At 39.8% G+C, this 12,819-nt stretch overlaps 1 protein-coding gene and 1 non-coding gene across 3 annotated transcripts; one reads left to right on the top strand and one right to left on the bottom strand.

The window, feature by feature from the left end:
* Positions 1-2,783: 2,783 nt before the first annotated feature.
* LOC135498225 (zinc transporter ZIP1-like) lies at positions 2,784-12,619 on the bottom strand. 2 transcript variants are annotated; one of them, XM_064788438.1, is made up of 3 exons: positions 12,186-12,619; positions 5,061-5,279; positions 2,784-4,746 (listed from the first exon to the last, which is right to left on the bottom strand). In XM_064788438.1, the coding sequence occupies exons 2-3, from the start codon at positions 5,177-5,179 to the stop codon at positions 3,651-3,653; spliced, it is 1,215 nt and encodes a 404-aa protein (XP_064644508.1). In that variant the 5' UTR covers positions 5,180-5,279; positions 12,186-12,619; the 3' UTR covers positions 2,784-3,650. The 2 variants fall into 2 exon arrangements, with proteins under 2 accessions (XP_064644508.1, XP_064644509.1); XM_064788439.1 differs by lacking the exon at positions 12,186-12,619 and adding an exon at positions 11,298-11,427.
* On the top strand, positions 3,058-3,130 carry Trnam-cau (transfer RNA methionine (anticodon CAU)). The gene has a single exon. It is a non-coding gene; the product is annotated as a tRNA-Met (tRNA).
* Positions 12,620-12,819: the final 200 nt, after the last annotated feature.

The raw sequence follows: 12,819 nt of genomic DNA, 5'->3' as shown, positions 1-12,819 counted from the left end.
AGAAGCTTGTGAGATCGGCCAAAACCAAATTTGTAGATTTGATTTTGGGCGAGTTCATGGTACACTGATGACTAAGACTCCGGTATGGTGATGCGACTCGTCGCGTCGTCGAGACTGCTCGGTCTCCGCTGTTCACATCAAAACGAATCAACGGATGGGACTTCCTCTGTCGCCATTTCTTTGAAAAGACCCGACGTGCAGCAAGGTGTAGAAGAGATCCATTAATCAAGGTAGGAGTGGTTTCCATTCTTTCTCTATTAATTTTTGGGATGAAAACACATAAACCTGAAAAAATGTGTGTCAGATTTTGACTTTTGGTTCTTTGGCGGCAAAGCAAGCTACTAAAATAAGTACCTACCTAAGGCTCAGCTATTGATGAACGAACTTCTTGTGTCGAGTCGATGTCACCATGTGTTGTGAATAATGTCTGAACCCTGTGATAACCATGCATGATCCTTGTTTACGTTTTCAGAGTTAATAACTTACACTTAATTTCAGCAAACGAGGTATTGAAATAAAATTAACCGGAAATTACAATCATCTTGTTGTTGTTGTTGTTAGTTTGTCCTGTCTTATACATATCATTTCATTGACACTTGCGTATCATGAACCAACACCATTTTCTTACCATCAAATGCCTTGATTATATCACCATCGATTGTATCCCTTACCATTTTGTCTCCATACAAGATATATCTGCCATTATTCACAAATCCGTGTTGCCATTCCACTTGTCATAACTTTCAATATCGATCACTTCCGAAAAACACCATGTCCATGACAAACAAACACAAAACCAATCCATTCATCGGCATCAATCCCACTTTCATATCTAGAGTAACTGGTCTCTTATTTGTTTTGCAACTGCTATCGAAAGAGAATAAGTTTTTTTAAATACGTTATATATGATGACAATCGTTAGATGATATAAATATATTTGATATATTTGATAGCAAGTGACAATCGAAGAGTTTAACTTTGTCAAATCTAAAACTAATCAAAACTGGATCGATGGACACATTTTCCCTGTTGGTAATCTAGTCTGGACTTACTGATGACAATGAATGTATTTCGCCATATCTCTATTTTCAGCCACCTTACCTACTACAACTACTCCGCAACGTGAGTTCATACTTAGTACTAATATGTTCGTTTCGCATCGGTCGCAGTCCGGACAGGACTTTTCATAAATTCTCCTGATCATTGTCCCAGACAAAATCGATTATACATACGCATGCAAATTGAATCAAAGCAATAGTTTAAAGATGAGATTACAAGTTCTTCTATTCCTATGGGAAAATGTGACTGTGCAACATACGGTTCAATTATATACCGAATGTGAACAATCAGCCTCAAAGCTGTTTTCAGAACGAAGACAATATTCACTCATTAACGGTGTATATTTCCTTCCAGCATGCTGCTATTGCAAATGTCCCAAACACAACATACCAATCTGGGCCATGGTTGCGGCAGTGGCTGCCGCTGGCCTTCTGCCTCTACTTGGTCTACTCGCAGCCCTTTGTCGGAAGATCAAGGACCCGGTCAAGGAGATCATCACAGAGGCAGTGAGACGGGCGTCAATCCATCCGAAGCCCGCCACAGCGGCGCCGAAGTGGAAGCCCGCGGACGTGTATCGGCACCAAGATGACGCCTGGACTGGCTCCCGGGAGAAAAAGGCTGAGAAGGCACAACCCGAGAAGGACACGAAGAAGTCCAAGTGGAAGTGCAGCGATGTGTATACTAAGAAGGCTGAGGTGGCCATACAGGAGGATGATACCCCGGTTGCGGCTACTCTGCTAAAGCGACCGGGGACGGGGAGTACGGCGATGGGCGACCCACCTCCGCCGTACCAGACGCCGAAGACGCGGCGGCAAAATAAGACCTAACCAAGGGCTGCGATGAGAAGGTAAGCAAACATCATGATAACGAGTCGAAAACTTGAGCTCTGTCAGCTTATCGAGAGAACCACTTTCTCTTGTACTGTGAGCGTAACCCAGACTTGCTTAAAATGTAAGCAGAATTGACATACCTGTATGACATGCCTCCCTCACCCATTGATATGAAGAAACCATATCGCTGACTGTTTGCCACACTGATATTCGAGTAACTCTATCAAATATCTGTCCGGGAGGTTAGTGGACATGTCGGATTAAGGCAAGGAACACGGTCACATTCATGCCGCTTGGGCTTTCCTTCCTCCATTTACCCATTTCAAAAATATTCCCTTTTTTCAGGTAGGATGATTTCAATCTCAACTACTGTGTTACTCATGATATCGTTCAGTTATGAAGCTGCCCATTAACGCCATTGAAGTGACCCACCATGTCGTCTCTGGCACCGACAGGAGAAGAACTGATTTTAGCGGCCGATCGTTACTGCGATTGAAACGAGGATGACATCTGAATCCGCATCAGACCTTTGGAAGAAAAAAATAGATGAGTAGTTGCTAATAAAATAGACGATTCCGGTATAACCATGTATTTCTGCAAGAATAGTCTTTAAGATTTCCTGTCTGTATCAGCCAACCAGATGACGAGGCTTTTCTGATTGGCCAAATGGAGGCAGACAGAACGAAACTGCTTCATGAGGAAAGTCCCAAATGGTGTTGACTGAGAGCGGTTAAGTTCTGATATGCGATTGTTGTACATGAACGTAGTCTATGTTAGCCGTAACGTCAATCACATTTCCATGGATGGTACCTCAAAGACCGAATTTTTCTTTTGACATCTGCGGGGATAATTAAGAATGATAAAAATCTGCCAGGAAAATATGAAACTATTCGATTGCATTACATTTTCTTTCTCCTGATGACGACCTTTAACATTAAATATAAAAATATGTATCATTCCCGTCTGTTCTTTAAATTCTTGGCAAAGCGTTCATCATTTGTTGACCTTCTCTTAACATACTTATTACTTGTTTTATTACATGGATGTTGTTTGGAGAGAAAAATCAATTAATGAATAAGTTTTTTTGCTGTTCGTTCATTTTATCAGTTTCGTTTTGAGTAAACATCATATGGAGTCATAAGCATGAATCGACCTGCACCTTCCAGCCGCCTCGTTAGCGCAGTAGGCAGCGCGTCAGTCTCATAATCTGAAGGTCGTGAGTTCGATCCTCACACGGGGCATTTGCCCAAGGGCGGCTTCTTTTTATTTGTGGCACGTCGGTGTAGTGCGTGATTTGGTAAATATTTTAGTCAACTTGCAGCAGCCAATACTATTATGACTCCTACCCTTGGAACATTAGGACAAGAAGGATAGCTTTGTGCATTGTCGTATCCCAGAAATGAAAGGATATTCTAAATTATTGTATTCATTTATGACCCGAACTAAAATGGGCAACAAAACAAACTGCAATTTATAAATTCATAGCCCTTGCCAGCAGAAACTGATCGGGACGCACCAAAAGGTTAGATGCCAGATCTGAATGATCAAGTAAAGTTGGAATCACAGATAACTTGGCGAAACCTTTAAGCTTGAATTCGCCACAGACATCCGTCGGTTTGTTGTAAGGATGCCGCCGAACGAAAAGTACAATTTTGCAATTTTGTTGGCGTTGGACCTTTGGAATCAAATCAGGCCTTGAGAAACAAAGTACCGGTAGAAGTTCGCTATTTAAAAATTCCCAAAGCAACTCCATTGAGAGAATTAAGGACGGGACACAGTCTGAAGTTCACCGACTTCCGCGGGGTCTCCTTGGAAGGAAATGCCAGTGGCAGTGATTGCAAAACCTGTAGTCACCAGGAAAGTGTTAATCAAGTTCGACCTATGATCTCCTTCAAATTTTAGCATTTCAAAAAATGTTACGTAAGTAAATGTACCGGTTGCCATAGAGACAAGTATCCCTTCAGCTAGTCCACCGCCATTTTTGTTTCCGTAACTTGTCATTAAGATACCTATGGTGCCACCTATAGGCGTAGTTAAGGTGAATGTCAGAAGTAGGAAGAATATCGTCCTTTTCGATATGCAGTGTGACATTTTTAGAAGTTTCGAGCCTAAACTTAGCGCAACGAGTGATTTATGAAAGACAACGGCAGTAAAAAGGGTCCACACATCAGTCGTTTTGCCACTTAGTCCAATGACTATTCCGTCAAAGACGGAATGCAGTGAAAGAGCAATGACAAGAATATATGAGCGAAGTGGCGTGTTGACAGTCCTGTATTGGCTGCAGTGGCTTACGTTAGATTTCTCCGATGTTTTAATGCCAGTGATGCCATCTTTCGGAGGCGAGGGGACGTGATCGCCTGATCTTTCAAAATGTCCCGGATCTAGGTCAGGTGTACTATCCTTTATTAACAACGCCCCAGATTCTGCATCGTCGCCATCCAAAGTGACGGATTGATAAAACGGCTTGGGAGTTTGTACTTTATCAGTTTGCGCCACTGAATCATCCACATTTTTTTCTGAATTGTTACAATCACTGTCAATCGAAGACAGTTCGAGCTCATCCTCTTTTGGCGTGACAGGTCCATTTATGACCCCGTTCCCTCTTCCCGTACTCGTCCAATAGTCCTTGAGCATAAGAGTCATATGTTCAAAATGCATGAAGAGTAACATCCCAACGGCCATAATAAGAGGAGTCATTGGTACACTAACAGTCAAGCCATTCTTCTTGAGGGCCTTGGTTAATGTTTCCGTTGCTTCGGGTAGGAGGTCTAGAAAGATTGTGGCGAGGAAGACACCCCCGGCAACGAAGTTGAGTCGGTCGAGAATGCTTGTAGACTGGCCATCGCCTCGATCATCACTGTGCGAAGAGAAAATCGACTTGTGAGTATCGTAGCAATGTGAAAAATCGTCCCAAATGTTCCACCGAATGTCACTAGTTCACCAACCATGCCAACTGTGGAAGGGGACAATGGATTGTTCGTTGCAGAGGTGCAATACATTGAAATCATAATTGACTTAGTACAGTGGAGACGTGTGTGCATTGTCTTTAAGTACACCAAAGAGTCTTTCAAATAGATTTATTTGAAAGACACCGAGTACACCAAAAGTAAAAAAGACTGCTGCTATACCAGTATCATATTAAGATTTGACAGTAACTTAAACTGAACTTACTCGAGTTTATGTCCCCACCGCTTCACGAATTTACTGATGAGCATGGGCATATATCCGAAGAGGAACGTTGCTAGCCACAGCAGGACAATCGTTAAGATCTTTGTTGGGAAGAGATCCATTCTGGAAAAGCATAGACTCCAGGCTATCGTCCTCGTTAAGGTGTTTTTGTTCAGGAAGGTACTCAACTGTCATTTCAATGACGGACAACCTGTTTCATTTCTGCAAATAGAAGATTTACAATTAGACATCCTGTCCTATCCAATGGTGTTCACTCAATGAACTAAATGATGCCGGAGATTCCATTTCTCAAAAGAAGATCCCGTTGTTATCCCTCTGATGTATCAATAGATCGTAAATAATCCTTGCATCATGCGTGATATGAGACCAGATAGGAGAAGGCATTAATCCCTCCTGATGTAAATCAGCAATCATGACGATCAACACATAATATTCCGAACGTGCATCATACGGCAAACACTTTGCAATTCAAATGAGGTCTCCTCCAAGCAGATGAAGTGAAGGGCCACTCAATTATTTAGAAGCAGTACGGGCGATCCACGGTTGAGTGTTTCTCATGGGGGAGGAGCATTCACAAACAGAACATGGATCCCACAGAACGCTGATCCCAAGAGGGGAAAGAAGCTGCCACCAAGCGCTTCATTTCATGTAACAAAAAAGAAGGCGGAAAAGGGTATGGGGAAAAAGGCTGGAGTAAAAAAGGCCCAAAGATTTGCTGTTTTTTGTAAAAAAATGGCTTCCTTCAGGACCGCAGCGTCTCCAACAGGATTAATGAAAACTCTTTGAACTGCAATAGACAATGTACTAGAACGGGGTGTAACCTTAGGCCTGCCTATAATTCACAAGCCATGCCCAAAACTGCCCTCCAACTCTGGTAAAAATAGTTATCAAGAGCCCGGCATCGGTGTAATACAACAAGTGGCGGCGCATGGTGTCAAGTTGGCACATTATCCTCCTGACCAGGTAAATCCCACGCCCAAATTGTCTCTTTAAAGGTTTTTCAAAAGATCAAAACACTTTATTGATTTCTTAGATCGCAGACACACGACGAGCACGCTTACAAGCTTGCATCACAATTTCATCTATGCGTATAGGCCTATACACATAATTGATTTCCGTGTAACATTGCATACATTTACAGCCCTATTATATCCAAAGTCTGTAATATTCTAATGCAGACGACCCCAGAGAACATATGTCAGTAATAGCCCTTTAACTCAGTGTCATGAACAGTATACATTGTGAAAGGTGTTCAACAAGAGGAGTGCTCCTCCAAAATGTATTATGGTGAGCTGAAACATTTCAATCAACTATAGTTCGAGGGAAACTGTGTCGTCAACCCAGAAAAAATAAATAAGGGAGCCGGTGTAACATCTGTGGTTGTTTCCCATGTGTCAGTGTTTCCAAACAATAGGCAGCTAGAGAGACCACGACTTTTCAATAGGGGGGATACACAGAAAAACTTGTCAATCTATTTTTGAGCGTTCCCAAACAATGAGGGGAAACACTCAAAAACATTACACCGGTATTCTAATACTGTCAACAGACCTGTACGTTATTGCGCCACGTTCTCACAATCTTCATTTCTTCGGTTTTTCCAATAGAAAATGACAAAAACAATGACTGTTTACATGATCTGAGGACTTCTGCAACGTTTTCTTCCTAGCAATCTTTGAGCATGTTTTTGAATATCATAGAATTTCCCCTGAGAAACCGAATGATCTTGCACACGCACGTGCACGATTACACAACAAAACCCGAGGGGAAAGACGAGACAAGACCACAATTGATTTTTTAAGCCTTTTAGCAGTTAAATTGTCAATGTTTGACCGCAACGCATCAAAGAACGCGTGGTGTTGTGAATCTGAAATTTAGATTATGTTATTCCGGACAGTCGGGCAAGTAAATGGTGAAAAATAAAATGGTGATTGACCACGGAAATTTTTTTTTAATCGACAAATTAGACAGACTTTGATATTTCCACTCTTTTCAGCCAACTGGCAGAAAAAACTCAAAACACGCCCCCTATTACCCAATTAGCAAAATTCGAAATTAATTTTTTCATCAAATAATTTCTTTATATCTGTAGACTTGCCACAACAAATATTTTTTCAATACCTCTCCAAATATGTACTTGAGAGTAAAAAACATGCACTCGTCTAATAGATAGGCCTGGACCCTCCAACCTATGAATATTCATTAGTGGTCTTGTCTCAATGAAGGTACATTTCAGGGGTTAACATTTTGAGATTTTATTCAAACTAATGTACATGACATCCCACAACTCTCCAACAAAGGAAAGTCATATCTGGACATTTTTGGAGAAATGAGAGACATTTCAAAGAGTGGTACAACTGTGCCAAAGCGACGAAAGAGGACAAAATCGACAAAAAGTCATGATTTTGCACCCAACAGCACCAAATTCAAAGACCTGCCCTGGCCAGAATAAGCAAGCTATGGAGCTGAAACTTTAGGATGTGATTTAGGAATATCTTTGCTGCTTAGGGCACAACTTTCAGAATCAAGGCCTAAGTAGTTTCAAAGAAATTACAAAATGAATGGCAACACAACAAGACTTGTAAAAATGAAACCGAACTTAGACCGGGGTTAGGTTGACTCTTATTTGGGTCAAATTAAGTTTTTTTCTCATTATTTTAGCTTGTTTTGACCTTAAATCATCAGCAATACAATATTCTAAATGAATTAGAGTGATTTGAGCACATTCAAATTTTTCACTATATTGACCCAAAATGTAGTGTAAATAGAGACAAGACCACAATTGATTTTTTAAGCCTTTTAGCAGTTAAATTGTCAATGTTTGACCGCAACGCATCAAAGAACGCGTGGTGTTGTGAATCTGAAATTTAGATTATGTTATTCCGGACAGTCGGGCAAGTAAATGGTGAAAAATAAAATGGTGATTGACCACGGAAATTTTTTTTTAATCGACAAATTAGACAGACTTTGATATTTCCACTCTTTTCAGCCAACTGGCAGAAAAAACTCAAAACACGCCCCCTATTACCCAATTAGCAAAATTCGAAATTAATTTTTTCATCAAATAATTTCTTTATATCTGTAGACTTGCCACAACAAATATTTTTTCAATACCTCTCCAAATATGTACTTGAGAGTAAAAAACATGCACTCGTCTAATAGATAGGCCTGGACCCTCCAACCTATGAATATTCATTAGTGGTCTTGTCTCAATGAAGGTACATTTCAGGGGTTAACATTTTGAGATTTTATTCAAACTAATGTACATGACATCCCACAACTCTCCAACAAAGGAAAGTCATATCTGGACATTTTTGGAGAAATGAGAGACATTTCAAAGAGTGGTACAACTGTGCCAAAGCGACGAAAGAGGACAAAATCGACAAAAAGTCATGATTTTGCACCCAACAGCACCAAATTCAAAGACCTGCCCTGGCCAGAATAAGCAAGCTATGGAGCTGAAACTTTAGGATGTGATTTAGGAATATCTTTGCTGCTTAGGGCACAACTTTCAGAATCAAGGCCTAAGTAGTTTCAAAGAAATTACAAAATGAATGGCAACACAACAAGACTTGTAAAAATGAAACCGAACTTAGACCGGGGTTAGGTTGACTCTTATTTGGGTCAAATTAAGTTTTTTTCTCATTATTTTAGCTTGTTTTGACCTTAAATCATCAGCAATACAATATTCTAAATGAATTAGAGTGATTTGAGCACATTCAAATTTTTCACTATATTGACCCAAAATGTAGTGTAAATAGAGACAAGACCACAATTGATTTTTTAAGCCTTTTAGCAGTTAAATTGTCAATGTTTGACCGCAACGCATCAAAGAACGCGTGGTGTTGTGAATCTGAAATTTAGATTATGTTATTCCGGACAGTCGGGCAAGTAAATGGTGAAAAATAAAATGGTGATTGACCACGGAAATTTTTTTTTAATCGACAAATTAGACAGACTTTGATATTTCCACTCTTTTCAGCCAACTGGCAGAAAAAACTCAAAACACGCCCCCTATTACCCAATTAGCAAAATTCGAAATTAATTTTTTCATCAAATAATTTCTTTATATCTGTAGACTTGCCACAACAAATATTTTTTCAATACCTCTCCAAATATGTACTTGAGAGTAAAAAACATGCACTCGTCTAATAGATAGGCCTGGACCCTCCAACCTATGAATATTCATTAGTGGTCTTGTCTCAATGAAGGTACATTTCAGGGGTTAACATTTTGAGATTTTATTCAAACTAATGTACATGACATCCCACAACTCTCCAACAAAGGAAAGTCATATCTGGACATTTTTGGAGAAATGAGAGACATTTCAAAGAGTGGTACAACTGTGCCAAAGCGACGAAAGAGGACAAAATCGACAAAAAGTCATGATTTTGCACCCAACAGCACCAAATTCAAAGACCTGCCCTGGCCAGAATAAGCAAGCTATGGAGCTGAAACTTTAGGATGTGATTTAGGAATATCTTTGCTGCTTAGGGCACAACTTTCAGAATCAAGGCCTAAGTAGTTTCAAAGAAATTACAAAATGAATGGCAACACAACAAGACTTGTAAAAATGAAACCGAACTTAGACCGGGGTTAGGTTGACTCTTATTTGGGTCAAATTAAGTTTTTTTCTCATTATTTTAGCTTGTTTTGACCTTAAATCATCAGCAATACAATATTCTAAATGAATTAGAGTGATTTGAGCACATTCAAATTTTTCACTATATTGACCCAAAATGTAGTGTAAATAGAGACAAGACCACAATTGATTTTTTAAGCCTTTTAGCAGTTAAATTGTCAATGTTTGACCGCAACGCATCAAAGAACGCGTGGTGTTGTGAATCTGAAATTTAGATTATGTTATTCCGGACAGTCGGGCAAGTAAATGGTGAAAAATAAAATGGTGATTGACCACGGAAATTTTTTTTTAATCGACAAATTAGACAGACTTTGATATTTCCACTCTTTTCAGCCAACTGGCAGAAAAAACTCAAAACACGCCCCCTATTACCCAATTAGCAAAATTCGAAATTAATTTTTTCATCAAATAATTTCTTTATATCTGTAGACTTGCCACAACAAATATTTTTTCAATACCTCTCCAAATATGTACTTGAGAGTAAAAAACATGCACTCGTCTAATAGATAGGCCTGGACCCTCCAACCTATGAATATTCATTAGTGGTCTTGTCTCAGACACATAGCATCATAAAGAACACCCCATTACACTCCAAATCATCCCCACGCCTATTCTCGCCCCACTTTTGATAACACCACGTATCGCAATGCATTTGATCTAGCTATCGCGCATCACATCACGCTACATCGGGGTGAGGTTTAACTTTCTAAGATCAGGTGATAATGAACGTGATTTTGAGAGATTGGATTCAGCGATGTGTTGTCGTGTCAACTGGTGGCTGTGAAGGGTAATAAATATCATAAACAGCGGAGAATGGACAGTTTGATTATATAGTGAGCCAATGTTGGATCCGGGCAGGATTAGCAGCCTGGGAGACCAGAGATAAAGTAGGATGGCTTAACCAATCTTTGGGGCCATGTCGGGCTAAATCAGTGGTATAGACAGTGGTTGTGTGGAAGTATGTATTTGTCTCCATTCTGATTTCTTAATAACGTTTTGATGTCTGAAAACATACGGAAATCTACTGAATTTTCTCTTCTCCTTGTTCGGCAGCGCTTGAAGCCTATCACGAGCAGCCATCATCGCGCGAGTAATATCACCTGCGAAATATGTTTTTAAGGCTGACTCGTAATTCCTCGTCTCACCATTCAGTGAACAAGGTCCTATATTACAAAGCATGGATATTAGAGATTTAAGTAAACCAATTTTCATCTGCCGTGTTGTTAGACAAAGCCAGGTGCATATGAATTATTTGATGGCACAGCAGTCGTGTCAAGAGGAACAAACAGCAATTCATTTTTGTATGCTTTTGATTCACACTTTGTATGTGCATTTTATTGCCTATATATATAACGCTACAGCGACTGCGGAATACCATTCTCATACTATACTATACTATACCAACAGCAAGATGTTTCCTCTAATTTGATAGTTGACCATGCGGAATATCGGACAATAAACAACCGACGATGACTTGGTATCATGGCATTCCGTGGATCTGCGGTATTTGTGTGGAAATGATCTGTAGAACCTTTCGCGGGGACACCATGTAGAACTATATCTGAGAAGAAATATCTCACCTAGTATGTTGATCCTGGCGTTAATTCTGTCTTCATCGAAATCAATAGCGAAGTAAATGTGGCCTAACACGTCAGTCAGATTGTATTGAGGACCGTTATTCATTATTCGTTATGAGAGCCTTCTCGCACTTGCATAACGTCACCAGTATGGGCTCATTACCACATGTAAACAATAAACAATGATATACATCTGCAGTTGACAGTCGTCATGAACTGGGTACTATACATGCAATGTTGCGCATTTACTGTTCTTGATAGATAACAGTATATGGAATTCAGGCTAACCATGAAATGACATCACTTGGAACTTTCAAGTCTGATATCGAGAAATTAAAGACATTAATGCGTCGGCTATATTTCAAGAATCTGAATGGTATGGAGCTAATTGAATTCACTGGCGATTTTCCATGCACATTTTACACGAACTCGTAGGTGATACGTACTGGCAATTAGGCTTATGCTGAAACTGGGATTGGAAGGCCTTTGGGAGACAAATATAGGCATGTCATGGGTATTAATAGGGAAATAGAATTGTTGACTAATCAATGTGATGAATCCCTAAAATACCAGTACAGTAAAAGCTGGGTAGTACAAAACAAGTTTTGTCATAAACGCTAGTGATAGCCTAACTTGGCGTTAAGTCTAAGGGCGTTACTGAAGGAGATAACGCCAAGTTATGTCCGACGCAATAATGTTCAAGATTGCTCGACTAATGGCACACCTTACGGAATCTCTATTCTGACTTTAGTCGATTTTTAAAGAAAAATCAAGCTTTCAAAACTTGCACAGTCATTTAGAAGTAGTCTCAACAAATAAAACCATTTTTACTTCATGCTTAGTAATTCCTTTGTAACGGGTGACTTAACGGAGCGGGTATTTTCAACTTACCTTGTGTTATCACAAAGTCCTCACAGTTCCAGTCATATCCATCTACACTACATGTAACTGCACATAAATCACCATTAACAAATATCAATTCATTGAACTCCAATTACCCCCTTGTCACATAAGAACTAACATTATGTCCGTTCTGGCCAGTATTGAATATTTTATGGTCCGAGCGAAGGTTACTAAATACTTGTATTGATTTTGTCCCCCAGCGTACAAGTATTTGTAAATAGAGAAAATATCGGATATGGTTTGGTAAAAACGACACTTTTTAGTCTGATCATAATCACGGAATCAATATCATCATTTCCAGTAGTATCTATATATATAGCAGCAATTACAATTTTTTGATCTGTCAAGCTTCTCGACGAGCTATAAGTTGCTGTACGAAGAGCTGGCCAGCAGATTATATCACCGGCGCAGAATATATACACCGTCCCTGTCAAAAGCAAAGCGAAGAATATCATTCCCCGTTAGGTGTGCCTCATCTACATGTAATCCCTATTAAAACCACCTGGGAGACAAGGTTTGCCAGTGGCTTCCTTCCCTCAATGCGGGCCTTTTGTTAACCTGGGTAATTAATTAAGCCACCTGTAGGCGCAAAGACAAACAGACGATTAATGAATATTAAAGC

Source organism: Lineus longissimus, chromosome 13, assembly GCF_910592395.1.
Source record: "Lineus longissimus chromosome 13, tnLinLong1.2, whole genome shotgun sequence".
NCBI lineage: Eukaryota > Metazoa > Nemertea > Pilidiophora > Heteronemertea > Lineidae > Lineus > Lineus longissimus.
This window is presented reverse-complemented; position numbering and strand designations above follow the sequence as displayed.